Source organism: Erpetoichthys calabaricus, chromosome 6 (assembly GCF_900747795.2).
Source record: "Erpetoichthys calabaricus chromosome 6, fErpCal1.3, whole genome shotgun sequence".
Lineage (NCBI taxonomy): Eukaryota > Metazoa > Chordata > Cladistia > Polypteriformes > Polypteridae > Erpetoichthys > Erpetoichthys calabaricus.
In genome coordinates, this window is record NC_041399.2 from 52,996,910 (window position 1) to 53,016,470 (window position 19,561).

A 19,561-nucleotide genomic window follows, 5' to 3' on the forward strand; every position below is an offset into this window, starting at 1 on the left:
GAAATTTAACTGAAATGTACCTCTGACCCCAAACCAGTTTGTATTATTATATGTTTGCAATACTTTTGACCACATTCATATTCATATAGTGAGCATCTGCAAGACTGTGGCAGTACTTCCTTTGCCATTGACTACTCTAAAGTCACTCTTTAGAATATTCCATGTGGATATATTTATTTATTCAATATTGTAGAATAGGAGTAGCAACTGAAGTATTTGTTCTATTGGAGCCACTTTGGCAAGACAATGATATTCCTACGCTTAAATAGATGTAGATAAAAAGTAGCGAATTATCTTATAAACTGTTGAAAGTTACTAGGATAGTTAAAGTCCACCACTTATCATATAATCCAGGCTATCCCATTTCCCAAGTGGAGCTAAAAGAAATCCTTTATTCTACAATGACCATACATATGAGTAGTGGCTATGCTACCCATCTAAGACAGATTGAAACCTAAGTAATGAACATAGACCTCATATTTTTTATTTGATACATGGGTTGCGCATTTAGTCTGGTTTAATAATATGCACCCAGTCCTTTTTCCTGGCAGCAGCCTTTTTCTCCCTGTTTTCACTGCTTCCTCTTGGTGCCAATCGTTGAACTGACCACTTTTATGGTCAAATTGTTTTTCAAGGAAATACAACACTATATATAGTGAAAGAAAGAAAAAGATTTGTGGTCCCAGGGGATACCTCGTTTAATGTCTGGATTGAAAAGATTACAGAAATTCACCAGTTTATAGTGGTGAATTGTTTGTAGGTTGTTTGCTCCTCAGAGTGTCAGAATTGCTTCATTTTTTGATGAGTTGTTTCAGCAGGTTCCAGTCTGAATAGGGTCTGAACGTTTAGGTATGGTCTTTAGAGTGGTAGAAGCGGAACGGGTGGGACTAACAACAGCGGAAGCCGAAGTGATGTCAGTTATTCTGTGGCCCATTCTCTTCCATTCTTCAAGGAATAAGGCAAGTGGTTAGTGATGGTGTCACACCCAAAACATTCCCCATATTATCAGATATGGACATGCCTGCAATAAACACTCTTCAGGCTGGCATGTTTGTCTTTTGCTCTCTCTCTCTAAATATATACAGTACATACACATAGAAAAAAAATGCGTACAAGTAATTTCCTCCATGCTATCCATTCATTTATTATACCTGTTAAATCAAATTTAATGTACCAGGGACCAGTAACTATCCTAGAATTACTAGGTGAATTTGTTGATGTATAAGACAAATTAGGCTTTTATTTAGTATCAACAAGAAAACACATTTTTTTTACTGGTGACTCTTCTGGTTTCATAATCACTGAATAAGTAGAAGACTTGAGCTCATAAATAAGTTGTGACCACTGGAAAAACACAATGCTTCATTACATACAGTATACAGCTGTAGACAATACTTCAGACAGTGTTAGGTACACAGAAATAACTTACACACATACTGCAGACATAACTACGAATGATTTGTAGCAGTAGTGGTGGTAGTAGTAGTAATAGTATTGTAACCTAATGCTTTCTGAGAGCTAACAGTGATCAATCATCCATCTAGTTTAGTATTGTCTGCCATGAAGACTGCAATTTAATAAATGTCTGCTCTAATAATCAAAACTATCCCTTTATTTAAAAAGACCTTTCACACATATAGGTGGTACCAAGGCATTTGGGATTAATTACTGCTGTTGGAACTCTGAGACGTTGTGTGTTGTCCATTTTAATGGAGCACTAGGGAATAGTCAAGGAAAAACAAACAAGTGAAGCCTAAAAGAATAAATGATGTTGAAAAGAAAACTGTTAAGGCAGGTCGATCGAACCCTGAATTATTGTGAGGTACCAGAATACTAGGTATTTTAAAATGCTGGACAGAATTGTAGTCTTTTTTGCAGACAAAAGTTAAAACCAGAAATTCAGAAAGGAAAAATCAGAGGACAAAACCAAAAGAGCAAAACAAAGCTCAAAGTAATAAAGAAAGTCAAACACCAACAAGAATTAGCACTGGCTAAGACTTTTTTCTATTAACTAGCTAATATTGAGTGTTTTAAGTTGTTTTCTCAATCCACTGGAAAATACCAAAAATGCTGTATCCCTGAACTTATATAGTTGATGTTTCGCTAATATGCTACACCACATTGTCAATGGTCACATTGCAAGTAGCAATGGACCTGGGTAGTTAAAACAACAGGATGGCATCCAGGAAACATAGGACCTGAAAATGTCAACCAAAACATAACAATTATTTATACAATGACGAAAATAATATTACTGCAAAAAATTCATAAGGGCAAGAAAGAACAAATAAAATAACAGCATTAAAGCACAAATATACAGTATTTTGAAGTACAGGATATAATCTCCCACATCCTATTATGTGCACGATAATTGGTGAGCCTAAGCTGGTCTACTTTGAGTGATTATGAGTGTGAGCATGACTGTTCCCTGTCCCCTGCTATGCATATGATGCTCTTGGGAAAGGCTTTTGTTCTCTGTGATGATGACTTTGGATTTTTCTGTTTCAACAAATTGGTGTTTGGATGTTTAATGCCCATCTTCATACAGTAAAGGAAGAGTAAGCTCATTTTGTAAAGGGCATTATCATAATGGAGATCAATAAAAAAACTTTTATGTTGTTTTGAACAGGCCCATCTTGAAGATTTTGAAAAGGTTAGAACATTAAAAACAACTTTGGTGAGATGGCCAGTCAGCCCAGCAAGCCTGCCAGTTCTATTCACCTAGATTCTCTAAAATAATATTGAGTCAAGAAAACCTTATTGTGTTTTGAACAAGTCCATCTTATAAAAGAGATATAAAAATTTCAGTATTTTAATATTTCATGTAACCTACAGTACATCATATATTTCAGTCACTTAAATTAATCATAGGAAAATTTCTCTGCACAAGTATGTATTATGGTTTACAGTTTCCTACCTTTCTATATCATTTCTGTATATAAGTTTGTTTTTTGCTACAATAATCCACTTCTCATTTTCATAAGACTTCTGTGATGCCATTGGTCACTTGTTTCATGTATATATATAGTAGGAGGGCCCCTCCCTCTCCCCACAGCCCGTTGAGTCTCTCTCGGATTCGCACTAATAAATCGGTACTGCAGGCGAACTATGATACTTAGTGCAATGAGAAAGTTGCAAAATCAATAGAATGTTCAAGCAAATTATAGAAAAAAAACCCGATCTGAATCCATTAAGTAGTTCTGTCATGAAAAGCGGACAGACATAAAAATGGGTCTAAATAACTATAAGAAATTTCACTCTTGGACCACGAAATCTTTAAAACCATTTCTTAGCGAGCACCTATGGGCCAAGGGTAACCTACATTCCAAATTTCAAGTGTCAAGTCCTCATGGTTCGGGAGATTTCGTGATGAATGAGTCAGTGGTATTTGGCTTTTATACATATAGATTCATTATTTTTTGTTGATGTTTTAAATCTTCATAAGCCTGCAGATGGATCTGCCTTGTCTGTATGTCTAATGTATGTACTACATGTATGTATACACAGAGGGGGATGAGGAAGACGAAGAAGAGGAGGAGGGTGAAGAAGTAGAAGAAGAAGGGGAAGCAGAAGATGAAGGAGTTACAAGTGTGGAAACTGAGAGAACAGAGGAAGTTCTTACAAATATTGGGCAATCAGCTCCTGGTGAAGAAGGAGTCTCAGAAACACAGTTACCGCTAACACAGATCCCTGTACAGGAAGAAATAGCTCAGGAATCATTAGGCCTCAGTGCACAAGAAACCGGGCCTAATCCGACAGCTTCTTCTCAGCAGGTAACAAACCATGATGTGTCTGATTTCAACATGAGGTTCATTGATTCTATTGTGTGTCATGCTCATCCATTTCTCATCCAAGAAAATACCAAGCTCCTGAAATTCTGAAGTTTAATGAAATATAAATATCTATACAGTTTATAATGAAGTTGGTAGAGAGTGAAGACAATTAATAATTGGAAAGGTTTGATAGCATGCAATTGGTACTATTATATCACAGTAATTAATCAAACTTAGGATTGTTCTTACTGCAGTACACAAAATGGCTAAAGTGATGTGAGGCCTCAAAAATCAGAGCCCAAAAACAAACTTCCTACAAGCCTTCCCAGATAAGGCCATCTCCACACTGGGCCAAAGGGACTTTGACTTCAAAAGTTAAAAGAAAAAAAAATACTGTATATATATATATATATATATATATATATATATATATATATATATATATATATATATATATATATATATATATACAGTATATATATATATATATATATATATATATATATATATATATATATATACACACTGTATATATATATATATATATATATATATATATATATATATATATATATATATATATATATATATATATATATATATATATATATAAAATGGAGGCAAAAAAGAGTTGAAGAAACTAGTTTACTTAAAGAAGCAAAACAATGCTCTGTACACTTCCCTGCTGTCCTTTTATTAAGCTGGGGGCAGTTCCTAACTGTGATTCAAAGGGTGGTCCTACCTCTTTTGTTTACACCCCTAAAATACAAAGAACATAACAATATTCAAAGATCTACCATAAGACTAATCTTAAAACATAACAAAATCAACAATGCATTGAATGAATCAAACAATAATAACAGAAATAAACAAAATAAACAATCTCAACTGAAAAATAAATGAAAAAGAGTTAAGGAAAAGAAATAGATAGATATAAGGTAGGAAAGTAACCCCGGCAAAAACATAACAAGGGTCCTAACGCTGTGAGGTATCACTGTTCACTTCTGTATTTCCATGGTGCCAACTATATATGATTAATTTCCCCATTCATTTACTGAACCTGTTTAATTTAATTCAGGCAAGTTTATTTAACTCTTATTATGTACAGTTCTACTTAAGAGGTCAGTGTACTATACAATATGGTATGAAAAAGGATATGCAATATAAACACAAGAGATAATTTTGAAATATAAACAGAGAAACATTAGACAATATATACAAAATATGCATACATATACATACTGTATACAGGTTTACTGGGTAGTTTTAAGTTCAAATTCCAGCAGTTCTAGATCAGCCACATTTTGGAATGGTTCATTCCATTATCATATAACAATAATTTAATTTGGATAGAAAATGTCTAGAGAAAGGTCCATCACATATGATGACATATGAACTCCTAGGCAGACAATATGCCAGTACTATTGCCGAGAAGAGAAAGAGAAATGCACAAGAGTTATTAATATTTACTAATGATGGTGCTAGGAAGTGGAAACGTGTTGCATACTGATTAGCACATGCATGTAACAATTTTACTGTGCTCTGTATATGTGACAATTATGACCCTATAAACCTTTATAATAATGCAATCTGAAAGTCTCAATGGCAGATCTGGGGTGTTATGCACTAATACGTTCTAATTCTGTAAGGTAACAGGGAGCTAAATCATTTACAATATTTTATTAATTGAGAATGAGGATTTTAAAATCTGCTCTAAACATCATTGAAAGCCACTAAATGAATTAAAGTAACTGAGTTATATGGTCATACAACTTAGTATGGATAAGATCCATGTTTCCATCTTTTGAACTAACTGTAGCATAGTAATTGAACAACTTAAATAGCCTGATCATAAAGTATTACAATAGTAAATTCTGCTTGAAAGAAATTAATTAACAAGCTTTTCAGGATCCTGCAGCTTAAAAAACTGAAGCTTGCAATGCTTTTAAGCTGGAGAAACCATGCTTTAGTAAGTGCAGTGAAAATATCTGTGTCAAATATAATAACTTTTGGACAGATTCGACTGATCTAAAATTCTGCTGCATAACAAGTTTTTCTGAATTTAAACAAAAATATTTTTCATCCACATTCTCACTTTAATAAAACACTTCATCAGTAATGTAGTTAAAATAGTCTCTCTATTATATAAAAAAAATCCTGGGACGAGACGTGACTTTTTCAGAGAGATACTTTCACGTCCCACAAGACTTTGTGCCAAGAGATTTAACCACGCCCGGGGCCGGAAATAAAAGACAAAGAGTAGATGACAAAGTAGAACGTCGTAAAGAGGTTTCAAAACATTGGCACAATACACATGCAGAGCAGGTTAGAGATAATGAAAGTACTAAAATTCGAAAGTCTCAAAAAAATGATAGTAAAGATTGCATTCGTGCAAACAAACGGAAATTATTGCTTGGTGAAATAACGGAACAGCGAAAAGAGATCGAATATATTGTTCGGATTTAAATTTTAAGTCGGAGACTTACCATCAGGGAAAAGTAGTGTTTCTTCCCAATGAAGAGGTGTATCTACGTGAATTAAAAGATTTGTTGTTTGGTGAAAGTGAAATCGACATACGTGAGCGGCAGAGACGCGAAGTGGCTAGTGCATAGCACAGACCGGGGGGTTTGGCGAGCGAAGCGAATGGGGGTGAAGCCCCCTAATATTATTTGGTTTAAATGTTAAATGCTGTTGAGTTTCATCAGCATACAATTGAAAATTATTCCTGTGTTTCCAATTTACATCCCCAAATGGCAACATATACAGAGAAAAAAAAACTGGTCCTAGCACTGGCCGGATCTAGGAGGGTGCTAGGAAAGTTGCTGTGCCCCCCATCCATGTTAAATATGCTTGATCAAAACAACTGAGGACACACACCCCTTCACCTCCTCCCCATCATGTGCAACACAAGTTAAAATAATTCTGTGCTGTTGCTACGACAAAGATCAAACTGAACTTCCTCATGAAAATTATAGTTTTTTAATGTAAGATTCAAGCTCTGTGAATACAGGTTTATTTAAAATATTTCAATAAGAATCGAATTTGGAAATTAGTCTACAGTTTAATTCTTAATGGTTCATTTGTAGGAGTAAATTTCAATGAATGCTTTTGGTGAAATGAGTTCTGGAGTCAGTCCTGACCGCATTTGTTACACAGGAGCACAAACTTTCCCTGGGAAGAGTGACAGGCCATTACAGGACACACTCACACACACAACTTGTGATGCTAGGACAACTTAAAGTCACCAATCAAGCTAAAGGGGGAGTAAACTGATTAAAGGTACCGTGCAGCCGCCTGTGATGTCAGAACATAAGTGGATACCTACATCTACTGAAGAGACCCACTGCATCATATCTTCTAGGATACAATAAGGACCAACTTAAAAGATATGTTCAGTATTATTCAAGTCAAAATTATTTCTTCACAAATATAGTATACATATGAATTTGCCACACAACATTTTGTTGTAAAGTTAAGAATTTCCTGTAAATTTTAAAAAATACATTGCCTGTCCTGGCATTTTATAATTATGTAATTCTGATTACAATACTGTGTTTGCCTTGCTTCAGGTAACAGCTGAACAGATCACTGGATCTCCAACTATGGAGCAGAATGAACTGAGCACCTCACCACCTACAAGAAATCTCTTGCTATACCCTGGGTGGTACAAATCAGCATCCTCTGGCACATCTGCCACCAACCAGTTAGGGGCAGTTCAACAGGCGCCTGCAGATTCCCAGGAGTTAGAAAAACCTGCAACAACAGCAAAAGGAACAGCGGACAATGAAAACTCAGGGGCAAACAATAAGAATTCCAGCTTTGCTGAAGACACGGTCCAGGTGAGTAAAAAGCACAACCTATATAGAGCTGCAACTTGCCCTGTTAAGAGGCTTTAAAGAGTAGCTTCTGAAAAAGGAAACATATATTGTATAATTTCATAATACGGTAGCATATTGTAGTATTAGAGTATATGCAGTTTCTAACACTTTATGCAGGCATAGTTTTTATTTTTTTGGTACAATCGATAATTCTACACCTAAGGATATCACCAATGGATGTTATGCATCAAAGAAATATAGTACTTGCCTTAAAATCTACCCTCATACTTGTTTGTGCAGACTGCCTATTTTTCTATTGACACTCTAAGATGATCAAGTCTTATCCATTACATATACAGTATATGCGTACTGACTCCATGGATTTTTGCTCATTTCATCACTCTCTTAGGTAGCTTGCTACACTTAGAAGGTCCATTCACTTTATCCAAGCTGGAATGGAGATAATGTCACTGTGACTGGCATGCCATTTTTGTGGGCTCTACTGAAGGTTTTTCATTTGAGTATGTAATGCCAGCTAATGCTGCCATGGAATCATCCCCAGGATTATACAAGAGTCAGCACTATAATATACACCATATATATACACAGTATATACTGTATGTATGTATATACTGTATATATATATACATATATATATATATATATATTTTGAGTTACAAATCTTTTCATTGTTCTTATGTAAACAGATTCACATTTTTTGCTTGATTCCTTATTTGAATAAATAACAGATCTGTATAACTATTTGCTTTTGTAACAAATCAAATGAGAGTGCACACAGATGAAGCAATGGTGTCTTGTCTCCTCACACAGGGTTTAGCGTTCTGCTTGACAATTCTGGCTTTGTTTGTCATTCTGTATCAGCTTTGGAGTCAGATTCAGTGCGTGATTGTAACAGTTTTGGGTAGGATTCTTATTTCTGTCTTATTTTCCTAATTCATGTCAACTAATTTTGCTGCAATGTAGTTTCTCATTATCCAAAAATCTTTACGTTTACTAGTTTGAAGTTCATACCTTAATGAATGGGTATTGCAATAGAAAAAAATACACCAATAATTTTTTGTATACAATTGGATTTTCCGTCTCTGATAATGGTAAACTACAGTGAAGTATTGTTTTACTATCAGCTGTCCTAAAAGTACGGATAAAAAGTGGTTTCCATCTTATTAAAGTTACCCAGCTGTGCTGTTACTGAAATAGGACACTCTTAAACTTACCCTAAGTTTTTACATATTTAGATGAGGAAATATTAGACTAAAATATGAATACTCTGTATATTCCTTGGGTGCATTTATTCAGATCCCAGAAGGCTAAAGGGGCAGTATGTCTAACCTCTCTCCTGCATCTGTGCATATATGTTATATAGCGTATCTTTATCAATACATCCATAGCCGTTTTTGTTGGTCATAGTTGCTGGAAACTGGAGAGTATCCCAGAAACAGAGACAATTTAAACCTAGTTAACGTCTAGAAAAGTTTAAATTCACATGTTAGTAGTACTGTTTTTTTTTCCCGTTATCCATCTGTGCACCTGACCATCTATGCACACTTTTCACTCACAGTGTGTTTTCAAGGCTTATGGAGGCCCAAGGATGGCAGAGAGGGATAACAGAGAGAAAACAGAGTGGGAATACTCCTAGTTTGAATTTGGCACAATTATATGAACACTGCTTATTTATAGTTTGCTAAAAGTAGGAACAACAAACTATCTACTATAATTATTCTGAAATAAATAGTTTAGCATAAGTTAGCTGATCCAGATATTTTTTTACTTCAAGATGAAATTTTAGTACCAGCTTCAACAATTATATTTGAAATGGCACATATAATTTACAGAATGTACCATATAAATGAGCTTTCATAAGGTAACAAAATAATATTAGTTTGAAGCTGAAAAGCCTAATGGTATTTAAATCATATGAAATCAAGAACCTAATAGCATTACATCAAAATGCTTAGAAAACTGCTTCTGTGGGTGTAATGATTAATCTAAATACTAATCTGTGTGTCTCTGCTATATGGCTAGAATTTTTTTAGAAAACGTTTGCGTAATTGTGAACATTTGTTTCTCTGTTGCACCAGTTTATTGATTCCACACAACAAGGAACCTTTAACTGCATTAACAATATTCTTCTGACATTTCTGTGTCTCTAGGCCACTTCCTGAATTATACATCCAATGTACAGCTATCTCTTATGTTGGCCTTTGTAGCCAAAAATGGATCTTCATTTGTTTCCACTATCCTTTCCACTTTTCAGCCACACATGTTGATTCATCCTCATCTAATTCACCTCCTGTAGATCATACATAACCTTTTTTTGGAATGAGTGTTGGAATGTCCTAGTGAATGCCAGTTAGCCTTTTTTTTAAGCTTGTTTTTACCTTTCTTGATATCAGGCAACATCTTTTTATCAAATGTTTCAGTTGTGAAATAGGCCACTGGAATTTATGAAAACCCTCCTTCAGTTACTTTGCGTACCTCTTTTCATCTCCCTCATACTTTACTTTCTCCTTTGGTTTAAATAAATACCTCCAAGCTGGTTCCTTTTCATTTCTTTTTCATTTTCTTTTTCATTTGTCTATAATCAGCTTACTGTTCAGTATTAGATGTAGCACTATTTCCAGTCTATTTGGAGTTCACAGATAAGAATATCCTTAAATAAAATCTGTACACAGTTATCTATGTCACAATCTCTGTGGCCGCAGTTTTTTTAATTATGAACTTTTGTCCACCACTACCCTATATATTTGTTAATTTGTTTATCCTTTCATGCTGTTATTCATTTCATATTTTTTCCATTTCTAGATCTTGCCCTTTTATTTCTTTCAACATTGTCATTTTCTTTGTCACATACTCCTTCAAGTTTTGGAAGCACTTCTACTCTATCGTATCTGCCACCATCTCTTTCTGTTGTTGTAACTATTGATTCCTTGCCCAGAAGATACTCTTCTTAGCCACACTAATTACTTCTCTCAGTTGTGTGCTCCCTGCTTAAACCACTTGATATTCTCTACATTGCTCCCCAAAAATCTTCTTCCAACTCAGCCATCTTCCAACATTCTTATAGCATATACTGTATAATGCTCTAGTTATCTTTGATATAAGGTTTTTGCATAGGAAGCATTTCTTACACACCAAACAAGCTTGTGTCTTTGTGCTTATTACATAGCTTCTTGTGGATGGTGCCTGTCTTCATATCCTCTCATATAGTTCCTCAATATAACACTTCATATTGCATTAAATTTTTACAATTTCTACATATTTTTTTTTTTTGTTTTTTCTGCTTATCTGCACATTTTAAACTTATTAACACCTACCCGAAAGGTTTTGGTCTATCATTAGGTTTGCGTACATTTATCACAGTCAAACTTGTGTCTGTCAGTTATCTTACCAAATTTACAGCTTTCTTTCCTCATTGCCAAGTTCCCGACCATGGCTGTAAGCTTCAATATCAACATTTCATGAAGATTCAGTTTTCCTTCACTACCTTTTTTTCCTGCTTCTCAATTACAATATCTCTTCTTAATTTTAAATTTTTGTTAAATAGGAAAACAAACAACAGCACACAGTTCAGTCAAAGATACATTTATGTCAGCAAAACAGAGGTACAAACTTTTTGCTCAAAAAAAGAATTACATTTTCTTCAACTTAACATAATATTAGATATCACTTTCCCAGTTATGAGAGGTAGACTAGGTTTCTTTCATTTAAGCAAAATGAGTTTTCATGTGAGAAATGTCTTAGAGAATACCATCATAGGTTTTCCTTTACATAGTATAATCCCATCTGGTGTTAATCAAAATATTACTGTTAAGGGGTTGAGTGTCAATTTCCATCTGAGACAGGGTGAAAATTTTACAAAAATACTGGCCAAAAATGATCTTATCTGAACGTAGAACATTCCCCAAACATATGAGCTAGTAAGGTGGGTGGCTATTAATAGCATTCACAGTTCAGATCTTGTCCTGACGATATTTTCAAATGAGATACTGTTTATGTGCCTGATACACAAATAGTAGTTGATTTATCATATACTTTACACACATTGAAGAAGAATGAATTTTCTGAATAGCTGAGATCCATTATTTATTTGAAATTATTTGCATTTACTATAAGCAAGATGGAGAAAACATATCTTAATGATACCCCAGATATTATTTACCACTATCTACTGTATATTTTCAAAAGTGTTAGCCTTAAACTGTATGCAAAGTCAAGATCTGTTTTTGACATATTTGCAGTGGTAGTGCTGCTGCTTTGCAGTAAGGAGACTGTGGAAGATTGTGGGTTCGCTTCCCGGTTCCCCCCTGTGTGGATAGCGCTTTGAGTACTGAGAAAAGCGCTATATAAATGTAATGAATTATTATATTTGGATTAACCATCTCCAACAAGGGTCTTACTTGAGCCCCAAACCTTATCTACCTTCTTGTTGTTGCATCTCCTTTGTTAATTTTGCAATTTTTTCCACCACTTCCTATTTAACTTAGATTTCCCCTCCCCTGAGTCCATTTACTTAATTTACATAGTAGGTACTTAGTTTACACAGTTGAGAATATAGGATAGTAAATGAAGAAAGTAATAATGTTAGATTTAAATAAACAATTGGAGGTGTAAAACTTGAACTTACACATAAGAGTCATAGTGGACTCTTTGCCTTCTACATCCATATAGTGTTCAGCGGTAATTAGGAAATCTAATAGGATGTTAAGTTAAATTGCATGATGTGTAGAGTACACGTCAAGGGAGGTTGTGCTTAAGCTATACAAGGCACTAGAGAGGGCTCATCTGGCATACTATGTGCATTTTTGATCTCCATGTCGCAAAGAGAAGGGTAATTATTCTAATTTCCAGGATTACATGGTATGTAATAAATGAAGGTGTTTGTTGATGAGTAAGAGACAAGTATCATATAAGTTGTAGCCTCTTGAAACCATGGGAGGACTTTTGGGGTGATAACTGGCTTGCATGCAGCATGTGTTGGGCTTTGGTTTTCTGATTAAACAGTCATTAGGGAAAAGGCCTTTACAGTTGTCCCTTCTCTTGTGACACAAGACATAACTAATGAGGAAAAAATAAATTACTTAACACTAGAATCCCTGAAACCTACAAAAAAAGTTGTAATGCCAGGCCACCTTAAATTTCTTTGCACCTCCTCATCAGCGTCTTTGTCTTGCAAATATATCGATCAGCACTGGCAGCAGACTGCCTGCTCACTCATCCCCCCACGGAGGCAGCTGAAGTCAAATCAGATGCTGAAGTCTCTTTATCTGGCAATGAGGAGTTTGGAATTGTATAGGGTAAATAATATATAGTTATTTGGGATACATATATTTCATATGTGTTCCGTGTCTACAACGATCTGGGTAAATGTAGGATGAGAGGAAACGCGAGGCAAGAAGTGTTGAACACGTAACTAAAACAAAAAAATTTTCATGCTACTGTAATAATGACAAAATGCTGATGTGAAGTGCATAATGTGTGAAGACTGAAGTTCCAATATCAAATAAACACTTTCACAAAAGGTATATCAAAAGAAGTGCGCTTTTATTCAAAAATATATCCAATGGAAAAAAATCATTCAATTTAAATGTTGTTGTTGAATCTTTTCAGTTTAAGCAAACAGAAGTTAAAAGGTGATATAACTGAAGTGTTCAAAATTAGGAAGAGAATTAGTATGGTGAATCCCAGAGGTTTTTTAAAATGAGTCTTTAAAAAGAAAGCAGGGAGGTATGAAATTTATTGAGGGTAAAATTCACACAAACATTAAAATTGTTTTTTCTTTTAACTGAGAACCATACATGCATGATATAAGTTAACAAGTAGTTCAGTTGGCAGTTGTACTTTAGGGATCTTAAAAATATCACACAATATAATTTTGGAGAAATTAGTCAAATATGATTGATAAGAATTGTTGGGTTGAATGGCCATTTTTCACCAAAAGTATTCTAATGTTCCAAAGCTTCAGCTATTCTTTCTTCTGGAAAGAACATCGTTTTCTTTTAAACTCAAATTCAAAACTATTTTTTTTTCTTGGGAACGAGAATAGATAATAAAATCACCAGTTACAGTTCCCAAAGTTTCCCATGGGATTTACCTGCTAACAGTGAGTTTTCCCATCTGACTTCCAAATAGCAGGTCAAGCCTCATTGTGTTTCTTCTCCTTGCTTGATTCACCGGAATCTGTCTTTAGTTATGTTTTCAACTTCTTCTCTCAGGCTCCTTCTGCAAATTTCTTTAGCTCTTGAGTATCTGTTCTCCAAAGTATGCTTATTTTGTTCTGTCATTTTAGAAATAAGTCATTAAATGGCCATCATGTGTTTAGAGGCTTAACTCCAAGTAGTGGTCAATCCAACCTGCTATTCCCAGACCCAGAGGCCATGAGACATTGCGTAGCTTGATTCTCTCTGATTGAACTCAAATATACACATGAGATCATCCAGATGTCAGAGAAGCAGCATCACAAAACTAAAACTTCACATCCTAATAAAGTCTGAGCTCTTGATCTATCCTTCATGTTGCCTTACAGTTGATATAACTTAGGTTCTTATGGAGAACACATACCTGTGGTTCATAATAGCAATTAGGAGACCAGTCAAAATACCACGCAGGTTTAATGACCAATTGTAAAATACTTCCCCAAGAGAACAGATTCACTTCAAATTGACTGCCACTGTGAAAATTATTTCAGCTGGTTAGAAGGGAATGGGAAGCTGGTAAAAGAGATAACATGTCAGCTATTGCTTTCTCTGTGCTATTGTGTTGAAAGGACTAGCACCTTTATTACTCCTCTTTTACAGTGTCCAAAAATGTGTTTTTAAATCTTTAATGGATAACATCTCAGTCAAACAGGATAAAATATTATTTTAGATACTGTCAACAAAGCAACTGCCAAAGACCCTGACTTTTGAGCATATGATTATAGTAGGGCAAAAAGGGCAAAGGGTTATCACTGTGTCCAGCCTGTTTTTCTCCAGTAGCTTTCCAAGATCACCATTATTACATTCTCATAACGTACTCATCCTGATTACTGTGACTCATACCGAGGGATAAAGCTTTTTATTGCTCTGACTCACATAAGGAAAGGGAGATGAGTTTTCAGGTGACAGCTCCAATAATTCTTTCTCTAGCCTGAGACTTACAAGAGAAGGATGGTGGGCAACTGACCACATCTCAGAGTAGATAACAAAGATTTATTATGGTTTGTTGTCTGGAATGAGCATTCAATTTGTGACTTTCCTTCATTTGAAATCTGGAACTTCATATGTACTAAGAGTAGGCCCCAAAAAAAAAGCAGAGGAACAAAATTAGAGTAAGGACCAAACAAGAATAATGTCTGACAGCACTTTTGTGTAGGTGTCCTTGCTTGGCAGACACATATTAGGGTTCCATGTGCCTTTGATCACCAGTCCAGGCAACCATGCCTCCATCTCAACTTGGCTTTAACCTCTCTACAGCCTAGAGCTCTCATATAGAGCTTGGACTCCATTAATACGGTGGTCACCTAGCAAGAACAACAAATGAGGCCTGAAACTTTTACTTAAAACTGTTGAAATAAGCTCGCTAGTATTTATTGATAATGGGTTTTCATGTACGGCATTACAATATAGTCGGCATTTTCTTTATGTCTACATGATTTGTTCTGTTAATTCTCCTGTATTTGAAAGCGATAGATAGATAGATAGATAGATAGATAGATAGATAGATAGATAGATAGATAGATAGATAGATAGATAGATAGATAGATAGATACTTTATTAATCCCAAGGGGAAATAGAGGATAAAGGGAAAGAGAGATGTGTACAATTAATTAATCTATGTATGAGTGTTCAATTCATTTCAGTTTATTTTGTTATAATACTCTTCACTTCAATGTCACCTCATTTAGAATTCTTTTTGCTGCTATGTCCTCAATTCTTTTAGCATAAGCTCCCCAATGACCTCATATTGCATTAAGTAGATTTGAAAATTGATAGATGATTGTAGTGAAGGATGCAGTTATCCATCTGCTCCACCAGGCTTATTCTCACCTGGACAAATCTAGCAGCATTGTGAGGATTATGTTTTTTAATTTCTCTGTACCTTCAATACCATCCAGCCATTTCTGTTAAAGGGTAAGCTCAGAGATTTGCTGGTGGATGCACCTATGGTGTAATGGATAATGGACCAGATGTTAGAAACACTGGAGCACCACAAGGAACAGTCTTGTCTCCTTTTCTCTTCGCTCTGTACACCTTAGACTGTCACTTGCAGACGTTCTTGGACGACTCTGCACTTATAAGGTGTGTTGATAAAGGGGAATGAAACAGAGTATCGGACTTGGTGGACAACTTTGTTTCTTTGTGCAGAAAGAATTGTCTGCAACATCAGCAAAAGCAAGTAACTGGTTTTTGATTTTCGCTGCACCAAAGACCTTCTATGTCCAGTCACTATTCAGTACTATGAGTACTTGGGGAACCACGTTAATGACTGGTTGGAATGGTCTCATAACACAGAGGAACTATATAAGAAAGGGCAGAGTGGGCTCAGTTTTCATAGGGGACTGCGTTCCTTTAATGTGGGAAGTCACATTCTTCACATCTTCTACAAATTTGTGAAGGTCGGTGGACTTTTCTAAGCTGCGGTGTGCTGGACTGGTAACGTCACTTCAAGAGAGGCCCACAGAATCCACAAGCTAATCAAAAGGGGGTTGCTCAGTTATGGTAGTAGCAGAGTAGAGAATTAAAACAAATCTAAGTGCCATTATAAACAATGCTGCACATACTCTCGCAGACACACTAACATTGAGCACCTTCAGCCAAAGAATTATTCACCAGAAGTCTAAAAAATCTTGAACTATTCTTTACAGAGGATAATATTAGAAACCACTTTCCCATTCAGTTAGTAGACAGGACTGGATTCCTTCAGTTGAGCAATATTTCCATATTTAATGTTGTCCCATCTGGTGTTGCTCCAAAAATTACTGTTTAAAGGACTGAGGGAGATTTTACGTCAGAGGTAGCCTAAAAGGTATGCTAAAATTTTATTCCAAAATGGTCTGATTGTAGAGCACTATACCAAAACATATGATCTAGTCAGGTGGCACCTGTTGGCAGCATTCACAATTCGGACCATATCTTGGATACATTTTCAAAAAGAAATGGAGTTTGCACCCAGGGTACAATTTTCAGCTGGGTTATAGTATGCAGGGCATCAAATTTCAATCCAGACTCTTTTCATATGCAGCTTCTAGCTGTGCCCCAAAGCTGCCCACCTCCATCTGATCCGCTGATTCCCTCAGTATGTTTAGGAAGACTTTGAAGACTCTCTTGTTCTGTGACTATCTGTCTAATATTTAATGGCTTTGATAGGCTCTTGTAACTAAGGAAATATTAACTAGTCTTGTGGTGTTCTGTATGGCACAGAGCTCTTCAATTATGATGGTCAATTTTCTTTTTGTAAACACTTGTTTCAAAACAGTCCACAGAAAGATGTTCACTTGAATATGTTGACCTCTTTTGTAAATCACTTTGGATAAAAGCATCTCCTTAGTGAGTAAATGTAAAATGTAAATATAAGTATGATCTGTACATTCTTAAGATTGATCTTAAGATCCCATCATCCCATGCAATCATCTAGGTTGAATTCCTTAAATGTTTTTGATAAAGCCTACAAATACTAACAGTATCTTCATCAAAACTAGACAGTATTTCTTCAGTAATAGAGAAAGTGAAAGATGGTGCAAACATTTTAATGATAACTGGTGATTTCCATATACTAAATATTTAACACCTACTGTATGTAGTCTTTTTTATTGTTAATTAAATAGAAAAATAAATATTTTTTTATTTAAATAGGTTTCCTAATTAGCTTTATTTCATAGAGTCTGTTTATATAGTTATTGGGACACTTGTTACTTTTTGAAAGGTAGTTTCAAATAAGAACTCACAAAGTAAATGAAAAATTTACCCCATTCTCTTTAGGTAATAAAACTTGAACTTCCTAAAATGCAAGTGAAATTTTGAAAATAGCACGGAGGTAAGGTTAGTAAAGCTGTCTTGTGGCTGTGTCAGCCTAGATCAGATTGTAGGCTGAGCATTGTGTGTGTGGAGTTAGGCACAGTCTGCCTGAGTTTTTCCTCTGGGTATGACAGTTTTTCTTCCTCCATGTTAGGATATAATATACAGTAAGTGAGTGTGGAAGAGAGTGAGAGTGTGCCCTGTACTGAGTGGGTGGTCAATTAAGTGCCTAAACCAACTTTTATAGAATCTAGCTATCTCACTTTGTCATAGAAAAATCCCTTACAGAAGATGGAGACACAAAATTTACGATTCAGATACAAAATCTTTTGTATAAATTATGCTTATATTGTCTTCTGTGCAACACCTTAAATGTTTTGAAAATGTGCACCATATCATAAAGCATTCACACATTTTTATGCAGGTTATCATTATTTTTTAATCCATCTGTCTTGCTAACAATTATTACATATTCTTAATTAAATTGTTGAAATACTTTTATTCCTTTAAGGCAATGGTTCTTAAACTTTTTTTTTGTTACAATACAACTTTGCCTTATTTGTGTCCTCAAAACCCAGAATAGCCCCTAAATGTCATTCTGCCCACTTGGAGAACCACTGCCAACCATCATCCTTCTCATCCTAGGTGGGGTGGGTCTCTTAGAGAATCACCAATGTAGGTTGTAATGAAGCAATGAAGTTTAACTGCTTGTGGCCACAAATAAACAGACAATCCACAAACTGTAAGCGACCCTTTCACATTAATTACTATTGTGAATCTCAACCCTGTGTGACCCAAATTCAGACAACACTGATCACTAGTTTAAGAACATATGCTTTAAAGGAATACTCAGACTAAAAATATTTTTTTAATAAGTTACTTACCCCATATACTTTGTAGTGATGGCCGAGAGAAATGTTTAATTTCATATTTTCATAGAGAAAGGACATAACAAAATTTTTGAGGGAACAGGACCCAATGGTGAGCAATGTTGTATAATAGCAAACAATACAAAATGTCCATAAAAAAAATCTCATGTTGGTTGTGTTGTATAATTCACACATCGAGTCATTCAGTTATATGCTGTGGAAAATAAAACAGTTCACAAACAAGAAGTGCTTCATCCGGAGTCACACTTTTGATTTGAACTCAGTACTCTTGACCAATGAATGAGGGGGAGAGACAGTTCTTCAATTCAAAGCTATATCCTGTTCATGTTTTATTTTCTGGAATTATTTATTCAATGATATTTTAGCAAAAAATACATGTACTTTGCATGATCTGAGTATACAACTGGATGACTTAATGTGTGGATTATGTGACACAAGTAACGTGATATTTATATTGTTTGCTATATTCCAGCATTGGTTATTTATGGGTCTTGTTCTATCAAAAAAAATTGCAATGTTCTTTCTCATTTAAAGTATAAGATTAAAAGGTTTTCTCAGCCACCATTTCAAAGTACATGAAGTAGCATATGAAAAAGATATAATTTTTGGGTAGGGTATTCCTTTAAGTATTTTTTGCCCAGTGAATAAACATAATAATGTAATAATGGTAACCGCTTTTATTTTACTCTTTTTAATGTGATTTCACTAGAGTTTATTATCACATCATCAAGCTGCACTTCACAGTATTAGGATTTCAAGCTCAGTTCTGAGCATCACTTGGATTTGGTCCACTGTATGCGCAGAGATTACATTTCCTCCCCATGTCTGCATCACGTTTTTTCTGAGTGCTCCAGTTCTCCTTCCATATTTCAAAATCATGCAGGATTAGGACAGAATTCAAAAATTGAAGGGTGCATTTATTAACACATGATTTTTTTTGCTCTTTACAGTGATATTGTCAAAGCATATAAGCTTTTCACAAAAGTTTTTTCTTTTTCTTTCTTTCTTTCTTTCTTTCTTTCTTTCTTTCTTTCTTTCTTTCTTTGTTTCTTTCTTTGTTTCTTTCT

The 19,561-nt window shown here is 35.0% G+C and overlaps 1 protein-coding gene across 4 annotated transcripts in view; it reads left to right on the forward strand.

Moving 5' to 3' along the window:
• The window catches only part of trim55b (tripartite motif containing 55b), a 60,536-nt gene that overhangs the window by 20,747 nt on the left and 20,228 nt on the right, over nt 1-19,561 (forward strand). For 2 of the 4 annotated variants that reach the window (XM_051929168.1, XM_028803583.2), the window contains exons 8-10: nt 3,508-3,773; nt 7,343-7,612; nt 8,423-8,513. In XM_051929168.1, coding sequence (XP_051785128.1) covers nt 3,508-3,773; nt 7,343-7,612; nt 8,423-8,513 — 627 coding nt within the window. The remainder of the gene's footprint in view (nt 1-3,507; nt 3,774-7,342; nt 7,613-8,422; nt 8,514-19,561) is intronic. The other 2 variants (XM_051929169.1, XM_028803582.2) reach the window with 1 other exon arrangement.